The 21,046-nt window shown below is 33.6% G+C and overlaps 1 protein-coding gene across 4 annotated transcripts in view; it reads left to right on the forward strand.

Annotated features, from left to right (window-relative positions):
* The window catches only part of LOC111503773 (uncharacterized), a 152,322-nt gene that overhangs the window by 102,303 nt on the left and 28,973 nt on the right, over positions 1–21,046 (forward strand). For 3 of the 4 annotated variants that reach the window (XM_074178030.1, XM_074178029.1, XM_074178031.1), the window contains exons 3-4: positions 10,598–10,705; positions 20,859–20,919. In XM_074178030.1, the coding sequence (XP_074034131.1) occupies positions 10,598–10,705; positions 20,859–20,919 (169 nt within the window). The remainder of the gene's footprint in view (positions 1–10,597; positions 10,706–20,858; positions 20,920–21,046) is intronic. The other variant, XM_074178032.1, reaches the window with a different exon arrangement.

Raw genomic sequence — 21,046 nt, forward strand, 5'->3', positions numbered from 1 at the left:
TTGTTCCAAATATGTTGATCTTTGTTTTCGAAAACCATATTGATGATCGCTCAAGATATAGAAGCCTTCCAAATATCTGAAGATATGCTGGCTCACGACTTTCTCCATGATTTTTGATATCACTGAGAGCGAAGCGATTGTTCTATAGTTATTTGGTGGCAATAAGTGAACCTACATTTTCTGGTTCAGCAAAAAATTAAGCATTGGATGAACGTAAGGAGAGTTGAATGAAGGATTTTTTTTCGTGAAATATAAACAAGTTCCTAAAAGCAAAACACCATCGATTTGTGGTAAACAATTCACTTATGATGAAAGAATGAATAATTTAATGTCCACCGAAACAATAATTTCACAGAACAACATTTATTTGAAAACTGTAGATGCTATGAATACTCGAATCTTTGATAATGACATTCATTCAGAGAATTTTCAGATAAGATGGAATCTTGATTTACCAAAAAATTGAAAATTCCGGTAGAATAACACAATGATCAGTATACGGGTAGAATCATTTTAATATCAGAGAAAATGAAAATACTGTCTGATACGGATTGAACGATATTTAGAAAAGAATATCTGAGAATTTTCAATATTGCAAACTTTCGACTGGTTTCTATAAAACGGCCAATAAATATTGTCGTGTCGGAGCGGAGTTTGAATACGCGGTTATTGAAACATTATTTGAAAAGGACATATTCATGAATACACCACAAAAGTTGTTGACAAATATGCAGTAGTATGAATTAATTGTTTGTTCGAAGGTGAAATTAGTTGTTTCAGTGAACATGTGTTAACAAGAACAAGTGAATTCATTCGAATAATTAGTGTATTAGAAAGTGACATAAAAATCTCTTAACAGTTGAAAACCTATTCCGGTTTAACCTGAAATGAACCCAAATCAAAAATTTCGAACATATATTCTTCAGATCATTTGATGGAATGAAAAATCCCATATGTAATGATACATTACAAGTGACCATATCCTTTCATGATTATGGAGTAGGAGCCACTCTACTGTCGAACAACCTGTTGTAATGAAAAACAAGAGACGAAGTTAGGTTAGTTTTCGAATGGAAAATCTCGTATTGCAATTTCAATTCACACCAGTTCATCAATTTTTCCAAATGCCGTTTCCTACTTCAATTATTTCGAGTGAACTTTCCCAAGCTTGAAGTTTGATATTGAAGTGTAATACTCCGTGTACTTCAAAAAAAATGTCAAATATACTATGTGGTCCATTTTTTATTTTCACCAAGAACTCCTATAAAAAGAAGGAAACTTTAAATCGTTGACTTTTTAACTGACACAGTAAGATGATCTGTATAAAATCTCTGGTAGTTCTTTTGTAGTAGAAAAGGAACACTACAATATCAAAGTTTAAAAAATATCACTAATTTATGTGATGGAAATGGTCGAAAATCCATAGCATATTCAAGAAAAAATTTATTGTGAGATTTTCACTGAATAGTTTTACAAAAACCCAACATGTGTTTCGCTATAAAATAGCTTCTTCAGATGTCTCTATACTGTATAGATACGCGAAAAGTGCTGCGTTTTTGTGAAAGTGTTTAGTGAAAATCCTAGAATGAAATGTTTCTTGAATACATATTATAAATATTTTCGATATTTGAAAAAAAGGACGTTAATTGGTGAAATATTTCAACTTTAGAGTTTTCATTAAAAAAACTAATGAACGGTTTCTTTCATCAGGTTTTTTGGACAATAATACCATATATGACGTTGAAGTGTCGCTATATTGATTTTGAAGGACATGGCTTCTTTGGCGTCATTTTAGAAGGAAATAGTCACATGTATTGTTGGAAAGATTACTTTGTATTCTATCAATTCAATCAATTTGAAATTATTGATTTCAGTTTTCGGTTCAACCGAAATAGGTTTTCAATTGATTGTTTCTTGGAAATATCTGCTGCAAAGAACTATACCTCTCCTACAAATTCCAAATATTTCACCCTAGAAACAATTCATTGGTACTTTGTACAATTATTTTGTTGTCACTCGTTATACAAAAAGTTTTGAAAAGAACGATGTTTTTGTACTTTTGGGTCATGACATCATCTGAAAAATGAGCGAAATGATGAGTGAGGTTGAGTATCATCCCAATCAGAATCATGAAGGTTCTTTGAATGAATTGAGTTTTCGTGAAATTTTTTTATTATGATTTTCTAATATCGTCTAGTTTCTCACAGGTAACGATGATTATTTCTCGTTCATCTTCACTTTTAACGCTGTTGGTCTACAGGGACCAATACTGTCTCAACCTCTTCTTCTATTTTCCATTAACGATCTAAAATTCTGATTCTTTCTTTCGACTCATTAACGCCGCCTATCCCCATTTTCTTCAGCAAAAGGAGTTAAATGTGTTCCAAAAAGATCCGTTAAGTTGTATTTGGTAGAAGTACTGGTTGTGACTGTGTTGAATGCTGAAAAGATTCTAAAAAAAAGTAAATTCTCTCTGTTTTCTGTTACCATCGGAAACACAATTTCTCAATTGAGGATCTAGAACAGTGTTTCTCGACTTCTAGTCCGCGGACCTCTGGGAATCCGCGAGTATGAGTATGAGGGTCCGCTGAGCTGAGAGAAGAGATCAATTTTTTTTGAAGAATTGTGTAGGTGGCGCCAATAAATCTCTTCAATAACTTTGAATGGCTGACAAAGGTGGCATATTTGGCTGATAAGATATAAAAACATTTTCCAAGTTGAAGATGAAATATAAACTAGGATGAAAACCTCAACCTTTGGACTGATCGTACAATTTAAAAAATCCATAATCACTTTTCTTAAATGGTAGCGTTTTTCATGAGTAATGCGCAACGCACCTCATGGCAATATCGGAAAGAGCACAATAAACCAGTTTATGCCAAGTGTCTTTTTAATTAAGGTATTCCTATCATAACATATGTATAACTATATGTTGTGATTCATCTTCAAAGGGTCTGGGTGCGGTCTTGAAACAGAATGGAAGGCTTGTGGCTTATGCATCCAGATCATTGACAGAGTCGAGAACTTCCTGGGCATAAATAGAAAAGGAAATGCTAGCTCTATATTTTGCATGCACCAAGTTTCGTCAGTATATTTTTGGACTAGGCGATGTTACTGTTAAATTGGATCATAAGCCATTGATCCCACTTTTCTCTAAAGATATCTTCAAGGTCGCCTCCAGAATTCAAAATATTTTATTAAAATTGTCAAAATACAATATTAAAGTTGTTTATGATGTTCTTTCTCGTGCCTATGTTATTGAAAATGAAATTTTTCTGGATGATCTAGATGAGCAGATATGTTTCATAGAACGGAATCTTGTAAAAATTGAGTTGATGAAAAAATGTATAAATGAAGATTCCCACCTACAACTTCTGATAAAAAGAATCAAAAGTGGCTTCCCAAATCATAAAAATAATTTAGAAAATTTGCTCAAGGCATATTGGCCTTTTAGAGACGAACTTAGTTATATAAACGGTTTGATTTTTAAGTCTGATAGAATGCTTATTCCTGAATCTCTCAAGAAAGATACTTTGAATAGATTACATTTGGGGCATGTGGGTAAAGAAGAAATGAAAATGAGGGCCCGTGAGTTGATTTTTTGGCCTGGTTCAACAGCTCAAATTGATAATATTTGTGATATGTGAAGCGTGTAACAATTTCAGGAAAGAGCAAACCCCGAAATAATCATAACATACCTTCCACGCCATGGAATAAGTTAGGAGTAGATATTTTTCTTTTTAATGAGAATAACAATTTGTCATCAAACACTTGAAAGAAATATTTTCGAAGCAAGGAATTCCAACTGAATTATATTCTGATAATGGTCTATGCTTCACATCGCAGGAATTCAATAATTTTTCAACAGATTGGAATTTTCAACATAATTTTCCAAGTCCTCACCACCAACAATCAAATGGCCTCGTGGAACGAGCAATCGGATCCGTTAAAAATATACTGAAGAAATGTTTGTATGACAATACTGATATTTATTTGGCCCTTTTGGAGCTACGTAATTCTCCATTACATAATGAAATTGGAAGTCCTTCTCAAATTCTCAATGGTAGGAGAATGCGAGAAGCTCTACCTGTCCTCGGAAATAAATTAAATCCAAAAATTCGAAATAAAGAAAAAGTAAAGAATCACTCTACACATAAAAATGATTGTACAAAGTCTTATTACGACGAAAAATCTAGAATTCTTCCAAAGCTTACTATCAATCAGCACATTTATATTCAAAATATTAAAAATAAAAAATGGACTCCGGGTATTGTCATAAAAATTTACAACGACAGGTCTTATCTGTTAAAAATCTTAAACACAAACACAATCGTGAGGAGAAATAGAATTTACTTGAGAGCTGCAAAGAAAAAATTTAATGAAAATGTTTTTAAAATCAGATATGATTATGAGGATTTATTAACCAATAATCATAATAATGACACAGTGACACATACTGAAAATACCACCACTCGATATGGAAGAGAAATCAAAAGACCAAATTATCTAAATATAAATAGTCGATCTGTGAAGACTTATAGTTGAGCATCATTTAATGAGTGATAGGGGCATAAATAATTTCAATGTTTCAGTACGTGATTTGCAGTTCAATTGGTTTTAATTATGAAATTGAAGGAACTTTAAAAAAAATGAATAAATTAGGTGTATATAGTATATTGTCTTAAGTGAAAGAATGTATAAACATATATGTTAGTATTATGTTTATAGTTATAACGTAGTTTAATCGCTTTATTGTTTTGAACCTATATTATATAAAAAAATATATATATAAAATTTGGTTTTTACATTTCTGTAAGAACTATTGTCGATATAGAATTGCAAACGTCTTATGTAAATATTATTTCTTCTTAAAATTGTGAAAAATAGAAGATGTCATGAGAAATGCGCAAGCGCACCTCATGGCAATATCGGAAAGAGCACAATAAACCAGTTTATGCCAAGTGTCGTTTTGATTAAGGTATCCCTATCATAACAGCATTTTTGGAATTTTCTGGTGAGGAAATGTCACCGCAAGTGGAAGGCGAAATGATTAAACACCGCCGCGGTTTGAGGTCTTCTTTTCGGGAATGTTGTCCAGATCCCGACAGAAATAAAAACTGGATAGTAGACTCTTTCAATACAGGTGTTTCAGATATCATCGGCTTGACAGGGAAGTTAATTTATGAATATTTGATGTGTTTCAGCTTTGAAACGAAATTTCAGATAATTTTCCTTATCAAGTTTTTGGTGAATTTCAAAGAAGTTCATAGAGAAATATCAAACGACGCAACAACCATCACACTGAAAACGTTTTTTTGTGGTTGTTGAAATTGCGCTTGATTTCCTGTGGGTCCTTGGACTACAAAAGGTTAAGAAACGCTGGTGTAGAAGAAAGGAAAGAAGTCCAAACTCGTTAAATTATGACAGAGCGCGTAAATAAACTATATTCAGAACTATTTTCTCATGAATGATTTTCTACTCTTGTACTGAGATGTAATAATTTTCCGTCCACATTGGGGACGAATACTTCCTCAGAATCAGGTTCCCACATTAATTTATATTGAGTTTATTCATATTTGAACATTGTTTACCTTTCCTGAAGATTCTAATTAGGAATACACACCCTTGCGCACGACAAAATCACGTACTGACGTATTCCCAGTATCTCTTCATACCTCACCATCTGAATCGGTAATTGCATGCATTATAATGTAACTGTTTCGAAAACTAATCGTGTACAAAGCCTCTATTGCCAAACTAGTTGAGCCAAGTTTCGATTGAAGTTGAAAGGCTGTACCCGGAATATCCCTGGATTATACGACAGTACATGCTTCACACATAAATATTATTCACGTCTACAGCCCAATAAACATTTCGCCAAAATCCTGAGAAAGTTTTCCAATGAATCCGAAAGAATAATTTACGAATCTCAATCTAGAGAGAATCTGTTTGGGTGTTAAAAAGGGCTGAAAAGTGTACATCGAAAAGTTGGCGCAGAAAACATTTTATTTTTCCACTTTACATTTCATACAGTTTACGAGACAATCTGAACACAAATAAACCCTTCTTGTCGATTCGAATTGAGGATTATAACACACCCATTATGTGAAATTTTTATTTTCACAAATCTGGGATTTTTCTAAACAGTTTGCTACAGTAGTACTTCAAATCTATATCTATACTCTATACTAATATTATAAATGTGAAAGTTTGTGAAGATTTTTGTGGCTCTTCCACTCCTGATCGACTGAACGTATTTAGATTAAACTTTACATAAATATAGTTTATATACTAGAATAACATATAGGCTACAATTTACGAAGGTTTTGTGTAATTATGGTCATAATATTACAATAAGTATTGAGTAAGTCGGAAAAATTCTTGCTCCTTGAGAGCTATATTGACGTTCGCTGCCTATACGGTTGGAGTTACATCTTAAATAGTTTATAATGAAAGTTCGCGATAGCGAATATCTACCTCTTATGTGGTAGCCACTATATGGAAAATACTGAGCCACAAAACAATTAAATTGGATACTTTTTTATAGTGCATATTTTAGAATATCTGTCAGATTCTTATGAAAATTAAAACAATTGACGTTTTAAGTATTTAATATACATAAACTTTGTCTTTTATAAACTAAGTAATTTGGACGAATCGTTTAAAAGTTATCACGATAAGATTAACTTGATGCAACGCAGGAAGCCATTGAGCGTCTTGTCTACTGTAAGACGACGGGGAACGATACGCGGGGGCAGAGTAGCGGTCTAAGCAATGAAGCGTCATCACCGAAAACTCGACCCGAACGCGGGCAGACGCGTGAGGACAGACGTCGTTGACATTTGTGCTAGTTTTTCGAATTTATTTTTACGTAACATATTTCGATTCTCGAAGCTATTCATTACTTAGTGCAATTGGCATATTTTTTTAGTTATTGTATTTTAAAAGAAAAAATATAAATTACTAGCTGTTTCCTGAAGCTACTGAATCTAGAATCTTGAAATATACAGGTAGGTTTTTTATAGCGTAAATAAGCATCAGGAAAGCGAATCAGGAATTTCCACCCCAAGGGGAAAAATAGAGGTCCAAAGATTGTATTAAATTTCGTCAGTTTTGAAGTTGGAAACCTGAAGTTTTGGGCCGATAAAAAATATTGCAACGATTTGTTTAAAATGATCTGTAAAGAAATGTGACAAACCAAATTCTACGCGGGTGAATCATAATTATAATGCTGACATCATTCAAAGTCCATATTTGTTCAGTCATAGAGTGGTTTTTCATAATTGATTAAAGTAGAGATACAGACAGAGATATCTACTTTTAGTAATGTCATACTTAGAACTGATGGGTGTATGTCTGAAGGGACTGATGAAACAGGTGGTGACATTGGTTGAGTTCTGGACTCAAACCGATTCCATCTGTAAAGGATGAAATTTAATTAGAGTCATTTCTGTGCCTGGCTTCATATAGGAAGCACGTGGTAATTTAGGTAAAAATTTTTAGAATCATTCATCAGAATAAATTACACCTTTTTGAGGGATTTTCTTAGATATTGATTCTGAAGTGGACATATTTTGAAATGGTTAATTTCAAGTACTCGTAGAGTCATCAGGATTTTTTTTGTATCATTGTTCTGCCAGGCAAAATCATTAAGAGCATATAATCATAGATTATATAAAACCATAAAAACCAATAGCATAAAAACAAGCAAATGTATGAAAACAGTAATAAATTGGATACAACTAGGGTATCGTCTTGGATGTGTCTGGCTTCACTATAAAGCTATATAATATTCACTATATATATATTCACTATAAAATATAGGTCTCAGTTGGCTATGGATCTCAGGAGAATGCGTGATCTCAAGAATGAGAGGAGTCTATTTGAAGGAGTGTGAAATGAAAGCCTTGAGTTTCTTTGATAGTTTCTGAAAATAAAATTTCGATCAGAAATGGTGACAATAAGTGTAATAAACCCTAGGGTGAAACCCTGCATTTTATTATTTTTCCTATTAAAGCAACCATCGGAAGAATGAGAAACTTTCAGAACATTGACACTCCAATTCCTTTTGCAGAGTGACAATGTATGTTCAATAGTGATTATTTGCTATTTTTGTAAATGTATTAATTTCGAGGTTGGAGATGCAAAACCTTGTCAAAACTCCCTAGAAAACCGTATTCTTTGTTTTATTGGTACGTTTGAAGTGTCTCCTATCCCAGTATAACTAAGTGACAGGTGTTGAAAAGCGGTACAGTATTTCTAGAAACTTCTGTAGATGGCGTCCGAATAAGAGCTTTTGATTTGCTAACAATTTGCAGCACTTACAATTGAATATCTATAAAAAGTCAAGAACCGACCTGCACCCTTGTTTCCGCAAATTGAGAGCTAGCGTTCTAACTGAGCACAGGTACCACTTTCTTGGTCTAGATCAAAAAACGAGAAAGGAAACGGTATGGATTTCTGAAAAAAGCTCGCAATAGTCGAAATCATTGATAAAAAATAATGTACAACTTCATTTTCACTGTTTGTATGTTATTGCTTCGAAAAGTTTCCCAGATACTCCATTGGTTGAATATCCGCTTATATTCATCAAAATATGGTTTTCTATGAAGCTATGTTCTGCTTGAGAGGGCAAAATTGTATATTTTACCTGAATAGTTCATCTAACTGATCAAAATTGCAGATGAAATCGGTGATGGAATTCATTTCACCTCATTGTGTGATCACCAGATTATCTGCTTTCTCATATCGAACAGAAAATAGTTTCGGATAAAACAAAGTTCTGCTTTGATGATCAAAGTTTGCCTAAACGATTTACCTAAGTGGTCGTAATGGTAGACGGTCAAGTAATAATTAGTGTCTCAACATTGTTAGAGAATTGAATGTATTGGGAATAATTCTTTCAAATCATTGGTCTACATTTCATTCAAGGAGTGTTTCTCAGAAGTTTCATGAATTGAACATAAATTCAAATTGTTCTAGGCATTATTTTTCCAAACGCTGATGAATCCTTCAAAATTCTGCAAAACTCTACTTATTTTCATTGCAGAAATAACATGGCTCTGAAATGAATATCTACATCGTATTCATCACGGAGTCACTAGAATGACTCTTAGGACTTTGAACTGAACAATGTGGAATGGAGTACATTAGGGCAGAAATAACATTGTGGTGGAAAGAATTTGCAGCATACCTTTTCTGATATTTTTCCTGACACTTCTAACCTGAAATATATTCACAAATCACTATACGACTTCATCTTTGTTTCCTATACATACCCTCCATCTCTTGAAGTCGTCAACTTGGTTGATGGAAAGCTCAATTGAAGTTCTGATTATCAGAAAAATTGCTTGTATTTGGATACCTACTTACTGACTGATAATTTAATATCCTAAGATTTATCTCATTCTAACTGACATGCAATAAAATAAAATTATTTAAGTTTCCATCACAATATATTATTAGTCACCAATCTCAACATTAGGGGGAAAACCTTTCTCTTCTGAACGTATATCATAATAGTCGTGATTGAACCCACTCCCCTCTGCTGAAAAATGGTGTGTGTAGTGGAATTTGATTTCACATTCGAGAAACCATATTTATGTTCTTTCATTCTTTGTTTAGAAGCTTTTTCAGTTTGATCAGTATAAGTTTTGGGACAAGAACCACGATATTATTAGTGTGTTCACCAAATATCTCATGACATAACTTGTTTCTGTAGTTTCTGAAAATGAAGCAGTCAATAATATCTACCTCGTAACTATTTATTTATTTATTGAAATTCATCTCTCTTCAGAATGTATTTTCTGAAAGTGAAATATCCTAAAGGCTGTGAAGCAATCTATCAAATTCTGCTACTTCATGCTGAAATGGATGTGTCAAAAAATTGTGTATGACAATATTCTTGTAGACGATTTTGTTAACTGTTTAGTGAATAATTGTAGAGAACTGGACCATACTAAATGGGTATCCATATCACCACTTACTTACATATTACAATAATATTTTCACTATGAAGTGTTGAGTGTTATGAATACGTTGAATGAAGTATTAATCAATTTCATCAAATATGATGGAAAATACTCATATATGGAAAAACTACCAATGGAAATGAGATTCTATAAGGAGAAATCGTTATCACTATTATTTGCTATATGCATTTCTCAATGTATACAGCAAAAACTCATCAGATCTTGCAGAAACAAAAAATGATTAGTGTGGAATGTTTTGTATTGGTAAACGACGCATTTGTTAATTTATATATTTTTTGTAGCAAAATTGTAACAACACTTTCGTCTCATATTATAGTATTAGTATTTTGAGTTGTCTGCATGAAACATTTCTAAGTGGTCCAGGACAAACCAAAAAGTTTCAGCAATACCGAAGCATTAAAACACCCGAACAATCATTTAACGTTTCTCCTGAAAGGTTCCATTCTCATCTGGCAACACTTTTCACATATGAATAAACGAATGCGTCCTTTGCAAATCTCAACACTCGACACTACCAGACCACCTCTGGTTCCGAAGAAACTTTTTGGTTTTGCCGAGGCCATCTGGTGTTCTTTCACGAGTTAACGCTTGCTGGTGTTAGGTAGTTTGCGGAGTGGTCCAGTCCAAACAGAAATTAGGCCGAGAGTTGTTCAACGAGCCATCATCAGGCTGCAAGAACTCGACCGACTTTATGCGGACCGGGCTAGACCTAGGTGAGCTGATTTTGATATTTACGCACGGATAATTCGATGATAATTCATAGTTTTGAATATACAGGGTGTTCCAAATTGAGTCGGCACCATTGCCAACTCCGTTATTATTGATGCTACGAATTCGGTTGAATGGGCAAACTAATAGCATTTTTAATGGTTTTCTCGATGCCGAAAACAAAAAAATAACAGTCGCGTTTTCAAAGTATTTCATAAAATGATATTTTTTTGAATGGAACACCCCATATTTTATCATGCATTTCGATTCGTAAAAACATTGTTAACAACAAAGCTCATATCACTTTTCTCTCTAAAGTTGAAAATGATCGACTTATGTAGAAATATTCATTTATTTCACTAGTACAAAAACTTTCTTTATTTTGGCAAATAAAACCTCATGATTATCCAAATACCCAATTTTGATACTTATACTAATTAGAATATTTTGTTAGTAGCAGCAAAAAGATAAAATTGGGCTGAGATTTCAACTTGACACCACTGAGCTATTTCGTATTGATTTACAAAACGATAATTTCTATCTTAAAGCCATTCCACAAGCCGTACTCATTTTGAGAATAAAAATATGTCTGCTATAATGATAACATTGAAGCCGTTTTTTCCCGAAAATACTGGAGCGTCATACTAATACGGTCGGAAAAAATTCGATAAAACAAAATCAATCAATAATCAAGTTGCCTTGAAACTTTGTTGAAATACTATTTGTCAAATATTCTCAAGTATATCATGACAATGTCATAAATTATTGTAACTGTCAACTACTGTTCGAATATTTTTTCAAATGGCGTTTTCCCATCAAGAAAAAGGTGATATGTTAGAATCCCACTTGGTTTGCCAGAAAAATAGCGTAGGAGCACTCCAACATTACAGCAATTACTTCCCCGATCGTGAATTACCTATTTTGCGTTTTTTTTTGCTGTGCTTCATCATCGGTTCAGGAATAACAAAGTTTTCGAGAAGAGGAGAACTAAACAACATTTTGTATTATCTATAGATACAGAAATTGACGTTAATAAGTTAAGACCAGTGCGAATACTAGATCCTGGTGACTCTGAGAGATGATTGAGGTTTTGTCGGTAGTTTATGAACAAATGCAGAAAAGATCCAAACTTCTATAGAAATATTATATGAAGCGATGAGACTAATTTCTGAAATTGTGGCATAAAAATAACTTATACTATTGGAGTAGATATTATCCATTTCTAGTCCATTCCTACAATCTGCAAAGCGGATTTACTATTAATGTTTGATGTGGTCTATTTAGAGGCAGAATTATCAGCCCATTTTTCTACCATGGTTCTTGGAACGGACTACATTACATTAATTTATTAACTAGAGTGTTGGAAGAGTTTTTCGATGATATTGATCTGAAGAGTCATCAGATGATCTATTTTCAGCAGGATGTAACACCAGCACATAATTTCAGTGGCGTAAAAAGAATATTGCGAGCCTGTTTTGGAACAGGTGGATTGCTACAAATATTTCTTTCAAGTGGCCTTCCCGTTCATCAGAGATGACACCTCTAGATTTTTATTTTTGGGATTTTCTGGAAAATTACATGTACAAAATGAAAAATAATGATGCAGATGAACTGAAAAAATCATATTGAAACTGTAATTAATAGAACTGATGGTCGAATTGAGTTGAAAGCAACACGAAGTGTCAAGAGAAGGGCCCTAATATGTGTTCAACGAGAAGGCGGTGGTTTTTAAATTCACTCCATATTTTATAGCTCTTTTTTCGCCAAAACGAAGAAATTGTTTGTACTAGTGAAAGAAATAAATATTTTCACGTGAGTCGCTCATTTTCAATTTTAGGAAGAAGGAGGATATGAGCTTTGTTGTATGAGGGCGTTTCATTTGAAAAAATATCTTTTCGTGAAATATTTTGAAAACGCGACTTTCATTTTTATTGTTTTCGACATCTAGAAAGGCCATTAAAAATGCTACTAGTTCGCCCATTTAACCGAATTCGTGGCATCAATAATAACGGAGTTGGCAATGGTGTCGATTCAATTTGGAACACCCTGTTTATGTGATGGAGAAATCGCACTTTGAAAGGTAAGACCTTCTAGAACATTGTTGTCTTTCTTATGGAACCGATAGCTGGTTGGAATAAAAATCATTGGACTGATATATATTGAATTCGCAGAATATTTATGCATGCATACGGTTGGGGCAATGAAAGATCACACGTGTGTTATTCATTTTTGTGGGATCCTTATCCCTACTTCCCTACTAATATTATGAATGCGAATGTAAGTTTGTTTGTTACACATGTTCTTGGAGGTATTAGAAGTAACTTAATATGAAATTTCTTTTATATAGGATAAAAAAAAATTTGCCAAAAAAATCTGAAAATCTAGCTACTTTAACGTCATCTAGCATTCTAGTAATGAAGTTCCAATCCAATTGACTATAGTTTCAGCTGTTTGGAATTTTTCTATATTTATTGTTATTTTCTTGTGTCATTTTTATTTTTAAGTTAGGTTAGGTTAGGTTTTCTTTTTAAATTGTAGGAATTGAAAATTATTTATTTTCGTTACAGTGAAATATGATTTCAACATTTGTTGCAATTCAATAAAGCATCATTTAAATTTTCGAAACTTCATTATATGTAATAATTTAAAAAGATTGATAATCCCAGCCAAGCATTAAAATATAGTTTTCATATTGATTCATTTCTATTATACTGACACTTATTTAATGACATAAACTAAACATGTACTACCTAGCAATAAATGCGAATGAAGCCGCGAGTAAAAGCTAGTATGAATATAAACATTGAATCCAAAACAACATGGCTACTGCTCTCTCTAAACAGTCTAATCTTTTGAAGAAACAATGCTTTTATTTTTGAGATTCACCCATAAGTAATTTCATGTTAGGATTGATTTTGGGTCGATTTCTTAAAAATCGTCAGCACTTCATTGACTATTTTGGGAGTTGACTATATTTCATATTCAATTTTCCAATTCGGCTGTGAGTCAATTCATTCTAGTATGCAGAACATTGGACAAAGCCATTTTCAATTCAATATTCATATGAAGTAGTTATTCAAAATTGGCTTTTTTTCCAGTTTGTATTCGGAAGAACTTTCTGAGATTAAATTGATTCAGAAAACAGAACATACACATATTTCATTATACCAAAAAAAAACCTTCAAGTCTTCTAGTATTCCAGTGATTTGGTTTATTTCACCCCTCTTGTTTTATAGAATAGGTAGAAACAGAAGTAATGTTTCAATCAGGTGAAACCTCTCATTGCTTGAAAATACTACATTGTGTGTACTTTGTTCACCTCATGGACTTTGCACCCATTCCGCATCCAACAAATTGAATCAAATAGTTGAGCATTATAATATATTTTTCAAAGGCTTAGATGCCAGCGAAATTTGAAGTTTTCGTCTCATAACTCAAATATTAATGTTGACAACCTGTGGTGTTTCATCTGCTTTCAGAAAAACAGTTATCAGGAAACGAAATCTGTTCAAATTTTCACGATGTAGTAATTTACTATTCATTTTCAATGTCCAGTTTGATAAAGTTTTCACGCATCCAGAAATTTTGACATGTTTCAATCAACAATAGATTACATATCAGATCAATTATATAAAGGGGCATGAATTTTTGATATATTCAATTGACTTGATTGATTGCGTGATAATTCTATAGAACATTGAAAATAATAATGTTTTGTTTGTCATTTTCCAAGTGGATGGAGCCGATTACGATTACAACAAATTGTGTCGCTTATGAAATTAACAATAATAATAATATACTTTTGATTATTCAAGAAATAATACATTATAATCTCGGGTAGAGTTCACAAATAAATAATGGTTACGTGCAAGGCCAATGGATGTCCTCGATTAGAAACAATTGCAAATGACGTTTGTGATCCTGAAAAAATAACAAATATATTATAAACAAAAAGTTGAACACACATTTACGCCAAATAAAAACCACGCCATTAATCTAAATGAAATAATTCATGTGGCATTAATCAGGTAAATAGTACAGATATGAAACATATTGCACGAATATAGACAGGCCAATATAATTAATGGTGAAAAACGACTATTATCAGATTTTACTATTACTTTCTACCAAATTGTAGATGTCCTGTTTTTTTGATTGAAGTAAATATTTCTCTACTACTGTTGAAGATTTAACGATAACTTGAAATGAAAAATCACAACGTCTACTTGGGGAAAGGGAGCAAATTAATACTCATGATCCTCGTGGTAACCCACTATTTCGTAGAAAAATATTCCTTACAGTCTGATTCCAATTTTATCTACAAACGATTATGAACAAACCAATCTGGAAAATAACTACAGATTCATCAATATTGTATGGTTTTTTCTTCCCAAGGGAAATCTTGAGTTGAATCTACTTTAGCTCCAATAACAGAAATCAAATATTGAAGGACTCCTAACTATGTTACTGCAGACTCGGCTTTGTTTGGAAAAGGTGTCCTTTGAAAATTTACTGCAATGGTTAATACAACTGGTTGCATTTGCTTTCGATAGTTTTTCGTAATCGAGAAATGAATCTAGAGATTTGGGTGAAGTGGATAGAAATTAGTTTGGAGCAATGGACAGTATATAACAAAGCCATGATGTCGAAAGTATATTTGATAATAATAATGTTGATCATATTTCCAAACAATTTATGGTGAACCAATATCCTATTTGACAATATTTTCTTTTGGGGCACACCTACTCTTCTTCAAATGTTAGATTTTGGATTTTAAAGATGGAGCGAGTATTTTAAGGGATTTCATTCAATTCTATATGATACACAAATTAATTTTCACGAATATCCTCCACGGTATAGCAGAGAAATATTTTCTGAAATTATTGGTAAAAATGATTCCCGCAATCAATTCAAAATTCAATAACAAAATTGTCCCACACTCACCTTAGTTGTTGACATGTTTGCAGGCGAATATATGTACCTTGGAACTCACGTTTCGCATCAAAAACGGTATACGAGGGCATACTAATAACAACTTTCACGAAAATATTCAATGGGAAAACTATGGAAAATATACACATACATATATTGTTGAAATGTTAATAAAGAGAAACGATGATGGGATATTAATATTTGTCATTTTGGGAGAAAAACTTTTTGGCTTTCTACTACTCCATCTTGATACAAAAAAAGGGATGAGGGAATCTTTCAAAGAAAGGAAGGAAGTAATCAATTTGAAAATAGGTAACTCTATACATTGATGTATAGATCATGCAAAGAAGTAACTTTCAGACACAAACTTCTTTGCATGATCTACACATCCATCTATAGAGTTACTTATTTTCGAATTGTTTACTTCCTTCCTTTCTTTGTAAGATTCCCTCATCCCTTTTTTTGTATCAAGATGGAGTAGTGGAAAGCCAAAAAGTTTCTCTCCCAAAAATTAATCACTCCTGAAAATATAACCCCTTCAATTCAAATAATATTTGTCATTGTATACTTGCGATAAATTAGGCACAAAATTAATTTGAATATTGACGAGGACTAAACATTGTTATTTCAACGAAGTAAACGCCTCACATTGTTCAATGAAACATTGCATTGAAACTGCTCCAAACAATATGAAACACATCATATAATATGTAGATATTCAGCAAAATTTTGGTCTTCTGTCAACTTCAAGGAAAACAAGTCCAGATATCCGGTCAATGTGATTTCAAATGTTCAATTCAAAAGTTGTTGTTGATGAAATAACACAATTTCTCACAGATGTTTATAGTATTTCCGATCTTGAAACTTTTGGATCTTTCGAAGAATTCAGTAATCATGCCAATATTTGTCTAACAGCTGTCTTCTTGAAGAAAACCGATGTCCGGGTTTTTGTGGCATTGAATTGAACCTGGTTACTTTTACCCCAATTCAAAATTACTTCTAGATCCTTATTAAGATATGCTACTTCCTGCTGCCGGGGAAGATATGCCCCCGTAGCCAATGTCCTGGAATCCAAATGGAATGACGAGACAAGTGCGCTGTCGTCAGCTAAGCAATATATTGGATTCTTGTTTTTTCCAATAAGTTGTTGATACACAATGAATAGAAGGTTGAACACAATATGGATCCCTGGGGAAAACCAGGGTTGATGGTGAAAGTATTCTAGAGATATCCATGGACAGCAACTTGCAGGAAACGTTCTTTCAGGAACCTGAAGAGCCATACACAGAAATTATCCAACAAGCCATAGCATCGAAGATTGGCCAGCAAACCCCCATGCCACACACGTTCCAAGGCCTCAGAAATATCAAGCGCAACAACTCTTGATTCTCCATGTTTCTCGATTGCGTCCCAAAAAGGGACATGTAAGGTGTGGATCAAGAATGCTTTTATTTTGGGCTCTAGTTTTATTCAAATCAATAGGTAGTGGTTTCTCGATTGCCTTATTCCAACTATGGGTGACATACGATAGAAGGTCGGCTGTTGATCTTTGTTTCCGAAAGCTATATCGGTGATCGCTCAAGATGTTGAAGCCTTCCAAATATTTGAGGATATGGTGGTTTACTACTTTCTCCATGATTTTTGATATCACTTATAACAAAGCGGCTGGTCTATAGTTACTTGGGAGATATTTCTTGCCCTTTTTGAGAATAGGCTGAACACGAGCAATCTTCCAACAAGAAGGAAAAATCCCTTTCTTTTAGGACAGGTTGAAAAGTCTGCAAAATACATGTGAGATCATTTGCGCACTTTTTAAGTACGATGACGGGCACTCCATAAGGGCCAGACGCCTTGTTGATATCGAGCTGTTTCAAAATTCGCCTGATTAGACGATGTCGAAAAGTAATTTCCGGCATTGTGGATTCTAGTGTGGGAATAGTGGGTGGTGCCTCTTCCAGAAAATCGACTGTGGAGTGGGACGCAAATTATTCAGCTAGTAGATTTGCTTTTTGTATGACTGTTGTTGCAATTGTGAACCATCTGCTTGTATTAGTGGTGGAATCATGGATTTTGTAAAGTTCTGATTAACAGCTTTAGCTACCGACCAGAAGGATCTAGACCCATTGGGATTGGCGAACAGTTTATCCCTAATTCTCTGATTGTGAAGTTCTTTGCTTTCATTTACCCTAAGTTTGCAGCTGTTGCGAGCATTAATAACGCTTGTTCGGTTTTCGCCACTGGGATTTTTGCGCCAATGCCGGTAGGAGAGATTTTTGGAGGAGACAGCTTGCTCGCAATTTTTGTTGAACCATGGTTTGCCGTTAGAAGGTCGTTTCATTGAAGAATGAATACATGCATCCATGGATGATAGACTAACTTCCGTGACTTCAGAAGCACAAGTTGATTGATCTTCAGAGCTGAAACAAACATCTAGCTTGGAAAAATCTCGGAAATGGTCTAGAAGATCCTCCCATTCATGTGATCCTGATGCCAAACTTCGCGTGGTCTTGATTGTTCCCCAATATTCATCGGTAATTCACTCAACACTGAAATGAGTTTGTGGTCAGAAGATCCCAATGTAAACCTTACGGTGACTGTGTAAATTTCTGGATTGGTTGTTAGGTATGGATCCAGAAGACTAGCATATTCTCCATCACGGACAGGAATCCTGGTTAGCTCATTTATAAATCTGAGTAAGTCCGTTGATTATTAGAAAAGCTTCAGCTTCGTGACCTTGATCGTCGTTAATATTTGAAAATTTGAGGCATTCGATATTGTGGACATGTTGATTGTACAACCAATAAATTCACGTTTTCAGTTGCATAACTCAAATAATTTCTGAATGTCTCAAGAATCGAGGCCAAACTGAAAACCATCAGAATATCTACATCATTGGTTGAACTTATGGAGTCTCGTTAACTAGATAGAATGAGTTATATTAAATATGGAGGTCATACTTCCAACTGTCATTCAGGCACCTCTGGTGTCTCTAAAAGATCCAATCTGGACCCTCTTTTGTTTCTCATAGCCATCAATGATTTATCTCTGGTACAGTATTCTGGGCATCTTTTGTTTGCAGATGATCTGAAGTTGTTCAACTCGATATCTATCTCGAATAACTGTATTTACGTTACGAGAAGATCTGAGAACACTATAGTTCTGGTGTTTCAAAACCCAATATTTCCACATGTACGGTAGTGTCAATGAATAGTGCTGTTCTCAAAAGGTTCAAATAATTGTGTTCTCTGTTCAGTTTCTCTAGCACAGGTAGTTCAAAAATACTGTATCGTACATTCATTGAGAGCAAACTATTTTAGTTCAGAGAATTTTTCAAACGTACTTCTTTTTTGAATGTCACGGTTATTATCTTGAAAGAGGAAATTACCACATGCTTACTTTGAGTTGTTGAGTGTTTGAGTGTTATGAGTTGTTGAATGGGTAGCTTGACTCCCCGTCTACTGAAAAGGATTAATTTCTCAGTACCTAGGTTAGTCTCACGTCAACACACAATTTTGTATGATCTAACTAATCGCAGTAAAATACTTATTAGGTGATCAATTTATAAAATCATTAACGAACACTGTGTCACGATTGATATTCATATTCCATACTGATAAATGTCAGTTTCCTTCGTTCAGTTGCAACTGTGGACTACAACTGGAAATACATCACGAGCAACTTCGATGGTCAAAAAAAACATATTCCATTCATAATATTGCTACTGAATGAATACACTTTAGAAAATAATTTCGAAAATCTGAACCAGTCAAAAGTTATCCTACACAATTTTGGGATAGGTCCTTCGAATTATATCTATTTTCCTGGAAAGTTCTACGACGAATATTGATCCGTGATCTCTTAGTTACTTTGACGAATGTGTTCTCAATTTCCATACTGGAAGTTAACGGTGGCTAATGAGAATTGAAATTGAATATTCATTTCACATGTCTTCATTTCCACCTGATTCTGCAGATTGTTCACTCTGAAGTAATCACTCTGTTATGTCATGTCTATATTTCCATTAGACACTTACTACAAATGATGCATTCATCAAGTACGATACTAGCGATAATCATTCAATTCATAACAAAAAATGTATCCTGTAGAGGAAGTAAAACTCGATAATGCCCCAGTTTCAACAAATGTTGAAATGAATCCCATCAATTTCTTTCATCTTCAGTGGCGGATAATTCAATACAATTGTTTGCTGATTCGAATTCAAGATTCCGCAGGATAAATACGGATATCGAAAATGAGGATGTTAGAGAAAAAGTGCTGAAGGTTTTCGATTAACTTCAGTAAATCTTCAGCTTGTATAATACAAACATTCCTCAAAGCTAACTAGAATTTCTCCTGGATGACTTCTTGGAATCAATAAATGTAGCGTGGATTATTGTTGCACTAAAAAAAGTTGCAGGATACTACATGAATCTGCTGAAAACTACTCTTTTCACTTACTAAAAAATGGAATTAGAATTGGAGATCATTTATTATTTCTTTCACCGAATATTGAATTGTATTTGTAAATCTCTACATTTTTGCAATTTTTTGACTATGTCATTCATTTAGAATGTGATAGGATAATAGTATTGTTATAAAGTTTTTGTTATTGTTTGTATATTATTCGGAATTGGATTCCTTTGACTAATTTTCGGATGTGATTTCCTAAAAAAATATGAAATTCAGTTCACTCTACCAGTAAGCATTACCTTACTTCGTTACGAAATTAATCTAACTACGGAATTCATTGATAAACGAGGCTATCAAGGGTAATCATTTACAAAGTACGAGACTAGTTTTCCATCTTTCTCTGCACATTTCATTGTGAGACAACTGGTTGGAGCAAGAACCTCGATTATCATACATATTGCCGGTTTGGCATCTTCGTGAGGAGAGACATTAATTTTAATTCAGTTATACTAACCATTGTTATTTGAGAACAGTTTGTCCAAAAATACATTCGTCGTTCAGCATAGCACCACTAATACGATTCATGGCGTGTCTGATATGGATCAAGAATGCTTTTATTTTGGGCTCTAGTTTTCATTCATATCAATAGGTCGTGGTTTTTTGACATCATATCCAATAGGAAGCTAGGATGAAAAAGTATGATTTTATCAGCACAATTGTTGGTACTCATAACTATATTCGTAAAGTTTACTTTATTCAGTTGAAAGTTCTTCACTAGAAATGCTATTTATATTCATATGATACTTTCATTTTCAGATTTGGAAAACGGACACCACAGACTGATAACAATCTCACCCCTTTCGACTATGATAATACGGTAAGCTTGGTTTTAATTTCAATATAGGAATAGGGATAGTTCCAAAGTGACTAAGTATTTTTTAATCTCCAATAATTCAGTTTTTTAACGAAACCGATCACTTTATTTTATGAGTGACTTTGTGGGC

Source organism: Leptinotarsa decemlineata, unplaced genomic scaffold (assembly GCF_025532065.1).
Source record: "Leptinotarsa decemlineata unplaced genomic scaffold, Ldec_3_MD MMD2_tig00003335_RagTag_RagTag, whole genome shotgun sequence".
NCBI lineage: Eukaryota > Metazoa > Arthropoda > Insecta > Coleoptera > Chrysomelidae > Leptinotarsa > Leptinotarsa decemlineata.